The 14,930-nt window shown below is 42.4% G+C and overlaps 1 protein-coding gene across 1 annotated transcript in view; it reads left to right on the plus strand.

The window, feature by feature from the left end:
* Window positions 1-3,379, plus strand: part of LOC139022646 (VPS10 domain-containing receptor SorCS1-like) — a 498,675-nt gene extending 495,296 nt beyond the window's left edge. Inside the window, exons 4-5 of the mRNA XM_070447728.1 lie at window positions 3,052-3,210; window positions 3,344-3,379. Of these exons, the coding sequence (XP_070303829.1) occupies window positions 3,052-3,210; window positions 3,344-3,379 (195 nt within the window). The remainder of the gene's footprint in view (window positions 1-3,051; window positions 3,211-3,343) is intronic.
* The last annotated feature ends 11,551 nt before the right edge of the window (window positions 3,380-14,930 follow it).

The following is a 14,930-nucleotide window of genomic DNA, read 5'->3' on the forward strand; positions in this document are numbered from 1 at the left end:
AAGAGGTATGGATGCAATGCAGCTGTGTGAACACTTGAAGAATCACGTAGATGGGTCTCAGACCAAGCAATAAGCAGGAATCGCTAACCAGCAGCGAATTTATCGAACAGGCGGAATAAAAACTGGAAAAAAAAAGAGAAATAATAGTAAGCTGCGAGTAAATATGGGAGAGGCAGTAACAAAATGAAAGGCGCCAGCCACGTGGCCATGAGGGTGTAGGTGTGTGTGGTGTGGTGTTGTGTATGAATGTTTGAACAAAGGATCGTCTGTAGTAACACTAGCAATAAAGAGAGAGTTTGGTCTAAGCCTATTGGGACATGATTAGGTGATTTGGCAGACACGACAGTGTCGTTCAGCACAAAGTGTACGGAGGAGTGACCAAATTATTAAATAGCCTAAGCTGTTACTACTTCACCGCTTGGGGGGTGACCCTAGTCAATAATAACTGAGATGGCTTCTAGAAGCCAAGATACTCCCAGACCCACTCGGGATTTACCCGCTAGGATTTACCCTCTACAGGTATTAGCTGCTCGGGGTTACGTTCCGGGACTTACCCTGTACCATAAATTTACGACCGGTCGTAATACAATGGGACTTCTGAATAAGCTCAGGCTTTTTAGGTCCTTATTCTATTACTGTTCAGCCTACGATTCTCATCTCCCCAACATGTCAAAATGAGTGGTAACAGGTGTAGGAACTGTACYGACATTGTTTGTTGTGCGGGAACCTGCTCCACTGGAATGCAATTTCTACTCATAATAAATGCTGTCGTTTAATACGATATTATGGAAAATGATTAGACCTGGACTTTGAAACTATAAATTACATATGACAAGGCCCTAAGACACTGGGTGAAATAGAGGGGGCCCTTCGCAAAAAAATGAAGGATTTTTTTTTTTTAACGGGTAAAAACTGGCACATAATCCGTAGTCTGTTTATTGGCTTTAATGAAAAAACGATTTATCTAAATCACCACCAGGGAGGATTTCTAGTTAAAGCTGGAGAAAGAGGAGTGGGGAGGATTCCTAGTTWAAGCTGAGGAAAGAGGGAAAGAAAGGGAAAGAAAACACAGCCATTTGGGCTGTGGCACTATCCAAGTCACGCTTTTCCCTTCTACTTTTTCTGTCTGGGTTTAGCAGTTCATTATAATTAAAGCATATTTCATTATATATAGAATATACAGTATATAATCCATGGTTCTATATTGGGGAAATGCTTTTTATGGATATTTCTGTGTTTTGAGAGTAATGAACTGTAATGCAAATGTCTGCTTTACTTTTCCCACAAATAAATCATATTATACCAAGATATAGATACTAAACCAAGATTGTGTTACAATGTAGTTTTTCATATTATTTATCATACAGGCTTCCAAACAAAGGGCTTTATCTTAATTAAGTTGTATCAACATTGTGTACTTTCACAGTATCTTTGGTTTTATAGTATGAATATGTACTGTAATTTACATAATTATACTTAATACATTTTAGTTTCACAGATCTTGCTCTGTAATTGCTTTCTCAAGAGGCTAATTTCTAACAAATATGCAGCAACACATTTACATTTTCACTGCATTCAAGACGAAATGAAAGTAGAGACTGTATTATTCTTAGCATGGAATTAGAATTGACCCCACTGTGGTAACATTGAGCATTCCACAAAGACATTATTCTTTATTGCCCCATATTCTACCCACCACTGCGACCTGTATGCTCTCGTTGGCTGGCCCTCGCTTCATATGCGTCACCAAACTCACTGGCTCCAGGTCATCTATAAGTCTTTGCTAGGTAAAGCTCTGCCTTATCTCAGCTCACTGGCCACCATAGCAGCACCCACCCGTAGCACGAGCTCCAGCAGGTATATTTCACTGGTCACCCCCAAAGCCTATTCCCCCTTTGGCTGCCTTTCCTTCCTGTTCTCTGCTGCCAATGAATGGAACGAATTGCAAAAATCACTGAAGCTGCATACTCAAATCTCCCTCACTAACGTTAAGCATCAGCTGTCAGAGCAGCTCACAGATCACTGCATCTGTACATAGCCCATCTGTAAATAGCCCATCCAACTACCTCATCCTCATATTGTTATTTATTTATTTATTTTGCTACTTTGCACCCCAGTATCTCTACTTGCACATTCATCTTCTGCACATCTATCACTCCAGTGTTTAATTGCTAAATTGTAATTACTTCGCCACTACGGCCTATTTATTGCCTTACCTCCCTAATCTTACCTCATTTGCACACACTGTATATAGCTTTTTTCCCCTATTGTCTTATTGACTCTACATTTGTTTATTCCATGTGTAACTCTGTGTTGTTGTTTTTTGTCGCACTGCTTTGCTTTATCTTGGCCAGGTCGCAGTTGTAAATGAGAACTTGTTCTCAACTGGCCTACCTGGTTAAAAAAAAAAAATTATAATAATAATATTGCACAAATATTAGTTTTTTCTTATCAGAAATGTAAGTATTGTTCAAAACAAATTGCATTGCCTAGACATGTAGTCACGCATTGTAAATGCAAAGTTGTGGAGTTCTCTCTTGCTACACAGCTGTGTTACAGAATACCATAGCACAACAGCCTATTGATCTACAGTACATTCTTAAAACTTTATTCTTAAAACTTATCCTATTCTTTAACAAAGCAACTTTTTGTTATAGTTGTTTTGTGACCCCTGACGATTTACTTATAGGTCCACAGCGGTATTCTGAACCACCTCTATCTCATTAAAGGGAATGTATCTGGAGAGGGGTGACTGGGAGCCAAAGTGCACCAAAGTGCAGACCTGTGAGTGCACTGTAAGAGGCCAAAAAACCATGGCAACAGAAGTCCAAAACAAAGTGAAGGTGTAAGCTCGAGTAGCAGCTTGATGCCAACCACTAGACCTGGAGTGCTGATATGGCTAACCCTCTCTCTCTCTCAATCTTCCCCTCACTCTCTACTCATAAATTCACTCTCTTTCTTTCTCTATCGCTCTCCATCTCCTCCCTCTCCCAACCCCACCACCCTTCTCTCTCTCTCTTTCCATCCCACCCCCCTCTCCCTCTCTTCCAGATAATGGTGCTGACAGACCCTGAGTTTGAGAGCAGTGTGCTCATCAGCTCAGATGAAGGAGCGAGCTATCAGAAATACCGCCTCAGCTTCTACATTCTAAGCCTTCTGTTCCATCCAACACAGGAGGATTGGGCCTTAGCCTACAGCCACGACCAGAAGGTGAGCTCCATATCGTTTTTTCTCCACAGTTGGTTGTTTGATAGAGTATGCTTCGGATTTTGAACTGTGTTACACAGTCGGATAAAGCTCCAAGCTGTTGATGTTTTACCTTTTTATTCCATCCCGGTTCCAGCGGCCCCGTATTGGTTTATTGAATATTCTTCTGTAATCTTAATATTATTTATTTACGTTCTTGAAGTTTTTATTCGAATATTGATTATTGCTATCCGTTTGATGATATTTTGTTTAGACTTTAGCTAAATGTATTACCATGGCAATTAGTTAGATGCAATGAACACATTTGTGCTATAACGTGATTACAACTACACAGTAACTTTACTTGTAACTACTATGGAACATTCTAATATTCATTAGAAGATGTCAGCACTATTGGCCTGCAAACCACATACAGTGACAATGCAGTCCTATACACCAGTGCTCTCATCTGTAACCTTCCCTGTACATTGCTCTCATGTTGAGGAGAGCTCTGTACCCCCCATTCACACACAGGTCATATCCCATATAACTTCCTGTGAAGAAGATTTACCAGTATGGCCAATGAGTCTTACCTGGCTACCAAGATGGCTATCACACAGGGAAGACTGGTTGAGGTAGAGAAGGGAGAAGACTGACACCTTGGGTTGCTAACTGACCTCAATATCAGTTATAACAATGAAACCTGGACAGATCCAGAGGTTGTAATTTGTTACGCTTTCGTCTGTGATGGCCTACGTTGGAGAATGCTGGCTACACGAGTTTGTAACATAAGTTGATGGGCTGTTTGATGCACACTATAGATGTTGGTGATATTTTGTTTGCATTAAAAGGATGGACCTTTGTGGACATGGAACACTCTCAGAAGACATACCTTTGTGGACAYGGAACACTCTCAGACAACATACCTTTGTGGACATGGAGCACCCTCGAAGACATACCTTTGTGGACATGGAACACTCTCAGACRACATAACTTTGTGGACATCGAACACTCGCAGTCGAGATAAGTACAATGCTGATTAAAGGATTCCTTGAGCATTGATGCAACATGGAATCTAATGGTGATTAGTAAATTAGATAATGTACTGTAGTATATTTCATTGGGAGTCCATACAAGTGCAACTTTAAAACAGTCTGTTCTTTACTGATAACATACATATTTTTCTATATTCAAACAGCTGTGTCTCAGGCTTTGTCAGAACACTTGAATATTTGTAGTCGGTCTTTTTGTATTAAATGCAGGTCAATCTGTATCTCTTTCCTCAATGTCTGGAGTAAACTGTTCTCTTTCGAGTTCTAGAACTCTGGGTGCCCAGTCTTGACTCTTATCTCAGAATTTGTGGGCAGTGTATTTTTAGGGCCTTCCTCTAACACCGCCTGGTATAGAGGTCCTGGATGGCAGGAAGCTTGGCCCCAGTGATGTACTGTGCCGTACACACTATCCTCTGTAGTGCCTTGCGGTCGGAGGCTGAGCAGTTGCCATAACATGCAACCAGTCAGGACGCTCTCGATGGTGCAGCTGTAGAACTTTTTGAGGATCTGAGGACCCATAAAAACATATTTTCATTCTCCTGAGGGGGAATAGGCATTGACGTGCCCTCTTCACAACTGTCTTGGTGTTTGGACCATGATACTTTGTTGGTGATGGACACCAAGGAACTTGAAGCTCTCAACCTGCTCCACTATAGCCCCGTCGATGAGAATGGGCACGTGCTCGGTCCTCCTKTTCCAATAGTCCACAATCATCTCCTTTGTCTTGATCACGTTGAGGGAGAGTTTGTTATCCTGGCACCACACTGMCAGGTCTCTGACCTCCTCCCTATATGCTGTCTCATCGTTGTCGGTGATCAGGCCTACCACTGTTGTGACGTCTGCAAACTTAATGATGGAGTCATGCTTAGTCGTGCCTGGCCATGCAGTCATGGGTGAACAGGGAGTATAGAAGAGGACTGAGGGACCCGCATGTTAAGGATCAGCATGCCAGGTGTGTTGTTACTTGACCTTACCACCTGTAAGTGGCCTGTCAGGAAGTCCAGGATCTATTTGCAGAGGAAGGTGTTTAGTCCCAGGGTCCTTAGCTTATTGATGAGCTTTGAGGGCACTATGGTGATGAATGCTGAGCTGTAGTCAATGAATAATATTCTCATGTAGGTGTTCCTTTTGTCCAGGTGGGAAAGGGCAGTGTGGAGTGCAATAGAGATTGCATCATCTGTTTATCTGTTGGGGCGGTATGCAAKTTGGAGTGGGTCTAGGGTTTCTGGGATAATGGTGTTGATGTGAGCCATGACCAGCCCTTCAAAACACTTCATGGCTACAGACGTGAGTACTAATGGTCGGTAGTCATTTAGGCAGGTTACCTTGGTGTTCTTTGGCACAGGGACTATGGTGGTCTGCTTGAAACATGTTGGTATTACAAACTCAGAGACAGCTTGCCAGTTGGTCAGCGCAAGCTCGGAGAACACGTCCTGGTAATCCATCTGGCCATGCGACTTTGTGAATGTTGACCTGTTTAAAGGTCTTACTTACATCGGCTACGGAGAGCGTGATAACATAGTCGTCCAGAACAGCTGATGCTCTCATGTATGCCTCAGTTTTGCTTGCCTCGAAGCGAGCATAGAAGTAATTTAGCTCGTCTGGTAGGCTTGTGTCACTGGGCAGCTCTAGGCTGTGTTTCCCTTTGCAGTCCATAATAGATTGCAAGCCCGGCCACATCCGATGAGCATCGGAGCCTGTGTAGTACAATTCAATCTTAGTCCTGTATTGGCGCTTTGCCTGTTTAATGGTTCATTAGAGGGCATAGCAGGATTTCTTACAAGCGTCCGGGTTAGAGTCCCGCTCCTTGAAAACGGCAGGTCTACCCTTTAGCTCAGTACGGATGTTGCCTGTAATCCACGGCTATTGGTTGAGTTATGTACGTACATTCACTGTGGGGACGACGTCATCGATGCACTTATTGATGAAGCCAGTGATTTATGTGGTGCAATCCTCAATGCCATCGGAAGAATCCCTGAACATATTCCWGKCTGTGCTAGCAAAACAGTCCTGCAGCTTAGCATCTGCATCATCTCACCACTTCCGTATTGAGCGAGTACCTTGTACTTCCTGCTTTAGTTTTCGCTTGTAAGCAGAAAYCAGGAGGATAGAGTTATGGTCAGATTTTCCAAATGGAGGGCAAGGGAGAGCTTTGTACACGTCTCTGTGTGTATTAAAGTCCCCGGCCACTAGGAGCGGCGCCTCTGGATGAGCATTTTCTTGTTTGCCTTTAGCCGTATACCGCTCGTTGAGTGCTTGTCTTAGTGCCAGCATCGGTTTGTGGTGGTAAATAGACAGGTACGAAAAATATACTAGAGCTGCTTGTCTTATAAATCTTTTGACAAGAGCTGTCATGCTAGACAACTGCAGGCCCAAATTGTTTTGTGCAGTTCAGCTTTTCATGTAAGACCCTCCCTGCAGTTGATTCAAAGCGATACAGCAAAGATTCTATTTTTATGAAGGTGTTTATAGTCTGAGATGTATTGGGTTGGGGGGGTTGGAAAGCTAGTGGTGGAAGTCTCAAGGGAGATATGAACATTAACCTTTTAAAAAACACAAGTCCCCTCGACTCGACTTGTTTTCCATTCTTAACATATTGCATCTCGGCTCACACACCACGTTGGACCTGCGACAAGACTTTGGGTCCGTAATGGATTGTGTAAAGTATATGTTCATCAAAACGTTACCTTTGTGGGACCGTTGAGTTCAAGTATTGAGTACACATTGCAGTTACTGTGGTCACTTGGGGATATGTGGTTTTGGTTTCATGATGTAGTTAGAAGTGTTTATGAGAGCAGACAATTSACCTAAGYTGCTAGTGTAGATAAAATGACATTAGCACAGAAAGACAATGAACATTGATTGTACAAATAAATCCAGTTTATGTCCATGTATCTGTTGCCAGACTATCACAAAGCCTATCAATATCTAGCCTGTTTAAGTTCAACCTTAGCTCTCTTAACACCAGTCTTTCAATAAAAGTGTTCTGAGTTTTATCATATCCTTTTCAGGTTGCTGGTGTTCTAATCAATTCATTTTGGGAATGTCAAGAGGAGAACCCCAGGTGGCGTACATAACTTTGTTTTTCCCAAATGTTCCTGTCAGCCCCCTGTAGTCTCCCACTCAGATGCACAATGTCAGACGAAGAACGTCAGTCAACAAGCATTCTAGTTACAACAACCAAATCATGCTGCCCTTAGAATAGTTTGACATGTTGGAGAGGATGATTTATTCACACTTCCTTTCAATCTTTGAAAAACGTGAGCAAAAACGTTTCACTTCAGATGTATCAACAGAAACAAGTCACATTTCTTCACACAGTCCAAACGAGCTCACGTTTTCTAGCAAATGTTAATATATCAAAACCAATGCGTTTGGAGTCTATCACCTGCGTACACTAATTTGAAGCTTAGTCCCCAGCTCCGTAATTACATTGCAGGCAACCCAACACACCACCTAAAACCCGTTTGGATTATTTGTAATTCCTACCACTGGGGAAATAATCTGTATTGCCAGACAGATCCGCTAGAATAAAGTGTTCAGGGTATCTAAGTTTTATTATTGTGACCTCTCCAGTCTCTAACTCACTTGCCCTACAGTGGAAAAGGGGATTTGATTGGCCGCTTGTCTGCATCAGGTGTGTTGCCTGTTACAGATATCAGGATTCGTGCTCATTAGTCAAGTGTGGGAATGATGGTTCAGAGCCCAATAGATTAAAATACAATAGACTATAACTATAACTAGTCTATGCTGCTGGTGATTCTCTGATCCACCTCTACGCAGATGACACCATTCTGTATAACCTCTGGCCATTCTTTGGACACTGTGTTAACAAATCTCCAGACGAGCTCCAATGCCATACAACACTCCTTCCGTGGCCTCCAACTGCTCTTAAAATGCAAGTAAAACATGCATGCTCTTCACCGATCGCTGCCCACACGTGCCCGCCGTCTAGAACCTAAATAACCATCTCTGGACGGTTCTGACTTAGAATATGTGGACAACTACCAAATACCTAGGTGTCTGGTTAGACTGTTAACTCTCCTTCCAGACTCATATTAAGCATCTCCAATCCAAAATTAAATCTAGAATTGGCTTCCTTCCCAACAAAAGCATCCTCCACTCATGCTGCCGAACATACCCTCGTAAAACTGACTAATCCTACTGATCCTTGACTTTGGCGATGTCATTTCAAAAATATGCCTCGAACGATGTAAGTCTATCACAGTGCCATCTGTTTTGTCACCAAAGCCCCATATACTACCACCGCTGCGATGTGTATGCCCTCGTTGGATTGCCTCGCTTCATATTCATCGCCAAACCCACTGGCTCCAGGTCATCTATAAGTCTTTGCAAGGTAAAGCCACGCCTTATCTCAGCTCACTGGTCACCATAGCAGCACACCACCTGTAGCACACACTCCAGCAGGTATATTTCACTGGTCACCCCAAAGCCAACTCCTCCTTTGGCTGCCTTTCCTTCCAGTTCTCTGCTGCCAATGACTGGAACAAATTGCAAAAATCACTGAAGCTGGAGACTTATATCTCCCTCACTAACTTTAAGCATCAGCTGTCATCAGCTTACCAATCATTGCACCTGTACATAGCCCATCTGTAAATAGCCCACCCAACTACCTCATCCCCATATTTTTATTATTTTTTGCTCCTTTGCACCCCAGTATCTCTACTTGCACATTCATCTTCTGCACATCTATCACCCCAGTGTTTAATTGTTAAATTGTAATTATTTTGCCACTATAGCCTATTTATTTCCTTTCCTCCCTAATCTTACTACATTTACATTTGTTTATCCCATGTGTAACTGTGTTGTTTGTGTTGCACTGCTTTGCTCTATCTTGGCAAGGTCGCAATTGTAAATGAGAACGTGTTCTCAACTGCCTGTCTGGTTAAATAAAGGTGAAATAAAATAAAATGGTGTTGTGGAGGGGGGTCCTTGTTGAGGATAAAGCTGGAGAAGTGTTGTGTGGGGTGGTCTTCCTGTTGAGGATAAAGCTGGAGAAGGTGTTATGGAGGAGGGTCTTCTGGTGAGGGTAAATCTTGAGAACCTGTTGTGGAGGTGGTCTTCCTGGTGAGGATAAAGCTGGAGAAGGTGTTGTGGTGGGTGGTCTTCCTGTTGAGGATAAAGCTGGAGAAGGTGTTGTGAAGGGGGTCTTATTGTGAGAGATAAAGCTGGAGAAGGTGTTGTTCTGGAGGATCTATATGTGTAAATTGTTAAGCAGAGCGACACAGGGAACTCAAGAGCAGGCTCAGATGAAGAAACAGGGATGAATGAACCAACTATGTATTGTTACACAGGGAGATATGAAGTGCAGATCCAGGGAAGCTGGGAGTGAGTTGCAGCAAAAAACCAGATGTGGAGACTGAGGTTGGAGTTAGCTGAGTAGAACAGGGTAAACAGGTCCTGAGGGGAATCCAAGGTAGTGGTGGTGAGTAAAATTCAGAGCAAGGTAGTTGGGTGGTGAGATGTGGAACGGGAGACAGGAGCCAGAGACAGAGCGGTAAACTGAAATGAGAGGATAAACGGTGTCAGGCAGGGAAACAGGCACAGCAGAGTAACAGGATCTTGAATAATCATAAATGGCTAGAAACATGAACTGACTGAGCATTACGATCTGGAAGAGTGGAGTATWTGTAGATGTCTTGATTATGGAACGAGTTGCAGCTGGTAKGGATTTCCTCTGACTCCAGCACACCTGTCTCCAACCACACAATCACACAGAGAGGAAGAAGGAGAGAGTGAGTGTGTACAGGGGGAGTAACTGCAGGTCAAGAAGACAGAGGGCGTAGCAGGAGCAGATGTGACGTAAATGCTTCGAGATTGCTAAATGGCTTTGCCACTTGATTTGGAACCTGTGCTATGGTCATGAAAATAGAGATCTTTGGCCATGCACCATATCATTTACCTTTTTTTTATTAGCTCAGTATTTTTATTATTTATTTTATAGTATTTTTTGCTCATCTTTATCAAGGGTGTCAAATATTTTGCAGCTGACTGTAAGTGGGTATGGCATCCATTTTTTAGTATGGGCAGCTTCTGCATTGCATTCCAAGCCCCAGTTGCAAGGCTAAGGCAGGCTATCTTCATACAGATACTGGGTTATTGGGTATTGGGTTATGTCTTATGAGTAGCCMTCCTTGCCCTTGGTGAARACCACACGTCCACAGGGTGTATTTAGAATTCCTATCCACTCACCTGGAGGCTTTGATATTTCAGTKGCATTAAAACCTTTATGTGTTGGGGGGGGCTGTCAGTTTATTGGTATTTGTCTGTCAAGTCATATGGGTGGTGTACAGTGTGTATGCAGGGAAGGTGAGTGTGAGTGTGTGTGTGTCTGTGTTTGTTTATTTCTCTTCTCCCACTCCCTCCCTCGCTTGTYTCTTCCTGTCCCTGTCTTTGAATCCCCTTCTTCTCCTCCGCCGCAGACAGAAGTCAGAGTGTGTATCTCAGTATCTCGGCCATGGACAAGGCTGACATTTACCTTTAAAAATAGGATGAGCTGGGGATCATTAACAGAGCTGCCATCCTTCCAGCATTTTTCTGTGGGGAAGACAAAATGATCGACGTGATGTTTTAGAACTTTTTTGTTTAATGTGGCCCCGAGATTGGCTCTTTAGGACAACATTAGGAATGTACAAATTGGAGTGTGAAATTATASGGAGTTGTCTTTGCACAAAATGCCATTGAATAAATAGTGCGGAGGGAGGACAAAGATGTATAGTTGAAAAGTGCTGCGTTCACCAGAAAAATTTATGTAATTTCCAATCCACTCTAGTCGTACCCAGTGGTGTAAAGTACTTAAGAAAAAATACTTTTAAGTACTTATTAAGTAGGTTTGGGGGGTATTTTGTACTTTACTATTTTTATTTTTGACATTTGTTACTTTTACTTAAGTATGATAAGTGTACTTTTTCCACCACTGGTCGTACTCCCCCACATATTCCCCTAATGGTCGTAGGAGCCTATAAATCGGAAACAGTAGTGAAACTAAGTGTCTTGACATTATGTGGTTTCCACCTATCCGCTCTCAGAGAAAATCTACCAAATGTCCTGGAGGGAAGTGGCACAATCTCGTTGTCATAAGCTTTTTCAAAAGAAATTATCACTAAGTACATCCTCTTGCCATTTTGTTGTCTTTGGTGTAATGAGGTAAGTTGAATTACTCTACCGGTTGACTAATGGTAATGGGTGACTGAAGTTGACAGGGTCCATTTTGGGTTGTGGTATAATGCTGTTGCTGTTAGTTCATTCCCTATGTGTTAGGAAATCCCATTGGAAGTTAATGGCAAGACGGTTGTCACGTTAGCAACTGCATGTGCATTCCTAACATGCATGTTGGGGTTTTAATTATGTTCATTGTGCCTCCACGGAGATAAAAACCAGAACGTGCATATATACAAATATACATTCCCAAGCTTATTTTAAAGCTTCCCATAAGGTGAAACAGTGCCACTRTTCACCCAGCACATTTGTTATTGCCTTTGTTTCGTTGAAGAAATGGAGGAGAGGAGAATCCACTATCGCAGTAAACAGAAATCACAGTACATACTCTTCTGTTTATTGCGCGTTGATGTCAGTGGGAAAAAAACAGTATTTTTTTGTTTGAAGTAACTTCTTTGTTGCTGTAATATTGCAAACGSAAATGAGAGTTTCACAGTTAAGGATTCCTGCTTTAAACACAAACCTATTGTTTAGTAGACTGCCGTACAAAATACTCTATAGCAACATCACAATTCCACTATGGCATATTCCATGTACTCTTATGTTTAATATTCGATTGAGTATGAAACAAACATTGTAGATAATGTTGCCAATATGTCATTGTACAGCCTACTTTGTAGTATACTAKGTTGCGTGATTCAGGTCATTGTGGGAAGGAAATATCCTCTGAAACCCAACAGGATATGACATGTTGTTCAAACTGTACGGCACACTTACTTATAGAGCAAGACCTGGAAGTATAAGAATAGTGTTTTTAAGAAACAGCAGGGAGCATTTTGGATGGGGAGCAAATTAAAGTCAAGGGGGCTGAATAATGAAAGAGAGAACAGCCTGAAATGTACATTGTACCTTTTGTCTCTCATCCTGAGTAGGGTGATAGATGGACCCCTATCGCCACCCCCTCCTATCATCCTCTCTCTGTTATTCAGATAAAGTCATGAACAGGAGTTGAGTGCGGCCCAGAGCAAACCATACACTTCAAGGTCATGTGAAAAAGTCTGGAGGATAGTTTGGCTTCTCCTGGTTTCACAGAGATCGTACTGAACAGGAGCGGCCCACATCTGGACAAACCTGCCGTCAGTCTGTCAGGGTCTTAGGATTTGGAGGTATAATCAGTCTGGAGAGAGAGGCAGGCTGGGAAATTAGAAAATAACACTGACTGTTGAGGAAAATGGGCACATAACTTTTGTGGCAGAACTAAGTTGTGTAAATGGAGAAGACTCAGGGAGAGGTAAAATGTTGCTAATCGCTAAGGTGTTATATCATCAAAACAACATATGTGGTCGTTCTCTTGACACTTTCTACCTCATTAACTTYGGTGATTAGGTTCCTCCGACATTTATCGCTTGCCATTGTTTTGCTTTTCAAAACACACAGGCCACAAATACATATATGTCAGAATATTGGCTGTTGGCACTTAACTTGCCAGCAGAGTGAATTGTTTTTCTCCAATCCCTTCATCCAGTGGGGTAGCTACCAAAAAACAAATCAGGGAAATGGTAGGAAAGAGCGTCTTTGAGTAAGCCACACAGTCCCTCCAGTCCTTCTATATGGAAACATTGCTTGACTTAATCCACCCTATGGATGCAAATGTATGCCGTTAATAATTTTCTACACGGAGTCGTATCACCGATAAACGTTAGTCCAAATGCAACAGGGAACATCTGTCTCAATAAAGTATGCAGAGCGAGAACATAAATAKATWTWTWTWTTTTTTTTTTCTGTCTTCATTTGCATTAAACTGACTTTATAAAAATGCATTAGCATTTCCAATTATGTGTTAATAATAGTAATATGTGGGATATTGTCTTTCTGTGGATGGGTCTCAGCTCTTGTCGTTGGAGGAGTCTCCTTCAGATAAGCYGGTTTAAATCAATCCTTGTCTGATAGGAGTCAGTGAATTTATAAATCCCAGAGCGATTTCGCTTACAGGATTGTCTCTTGTCATTGTAATCCGCGGCTGACACCTTTCTGCTGCTCAATACTGATTCTTCATTCTAAAACCTACCGTTTCTGACATCGACAAGACTTAAATAGATGTACTGCAATACAGAGGGAGAGAGAGAGAGCAGTAAACCATTTTTATGATTAAGGAGCTTGTGTTGTGTTAGCAGAAGCAGCATCTACCTCTTATATGCGTTCCCAGACCTGTAGCCAGGTAGTAAAAGTTTAGTATCCAACTGTGGTTGTATTATATTATGTGGTGCAGACTCTGCAATGTACCTCAATGCATGACAAAATGGCTTCCATACGTCAGCAGTTTMACTCCTCTGCATAAACTGATCCTCGAAGGTGATGTTGATCTTGAGTCAAAATKGCCTCCCCGGTCTCCACCACTGCAGTGCATAGGCCCACTGTGTCTTGACGCAACCAGCAAGGTGCTGCGGAGTCAGACCCCAAATTGGTTCCTCCACAATAAAAACACACTCGTGTCCATTCATTTACTAATAGTATGTGCTGATCTAAAACCAAAATGGCCTCCACCACCACCACAGTGCTTCCGCTCCCCCACCCACCTTAGATCTGGATGCGACCCTGCAAGGTGTTACTGAGCCAGAGCCAAAATGGCTGCTCCTTCTCATCCTCCACTGTGGTGCATTTCTCAACTCAATGCCAATCCAGATGGAAGGTATCTTTAGTGCTCAGCCCACTTGTCAGCTGGAGCTGCAACAGGTTGGCTCCCCTTGCAGCTTACTGGACTCAGCAGGTCCTCTCAGGACTCCTTTAATGGACTTTAATTTGAAACACACTATCATGTCAATGCAGACCTCCATATTGCCTTTAACAATGGATTAATAAGCACCCATATTGCCTTTGGCAGTGGACTAATAGTGTAATTTTCTCTATGTTTACCTCATAGCACTACACAGCGCAATTATGCATAATTGGATAACAATGCAGACATACCGAGCCTAAGTACTTAGCTGGATATTACTAATTTGCATTGTGAATCACCAAATGATTTTTCGCAGTCTAGAAATGCGAAAGTCATGTACTTGCTTACACATCCACACACATTATTCCACCATAACATKAACCTTTTTAAAATCTCYTTACACACCACTAMACTACACCTATAAAAGGTGGATGGGTTTCTAGGAGGAGGTTGTTGTTGACGAGTTTGCAGAGCGAATMCAACCRAGCGGAATAGATGACTGAGCTCAACAGCCATCATTCCTCCCCACCAGAGATTACACATTTGGTGACATTGTGAACCAAARCAGTTGCAGCGCCATTGAAACGGCTRCTATCATTTGTTATTTAACTGCGGTAGTGCAGATGTGTGCCCCATTAAGATCCATTGAGGGACGGTGGTGGGTAATACGTCACCACAATGCGAGAGGGAATTGGTATTGGTTTATAGKAAAGTGGTCTCCATTAGTGTATGAAGTTCATCTCATGAGATAATTGTTTTATTTGGCAAGTGTATACTACTAGCAACATGAGATTTTC

The sequence above is a fragment of the Salvelinus sp. IW2-2015 genome, linkage group LG1 (assembly GCF_002910315.2).
Source record: "Salvelinus sp. IW2-2015 linkage group LG1, ASM291031v2, whole genome shotgun sequence".
Lineage (NCBI taxonomy): Eukaryota > Metazoa > Chordata > Actinopteri > Salmoniformes > Salmonidae > Salvelinus > Salvelinus sp. IW2-2015.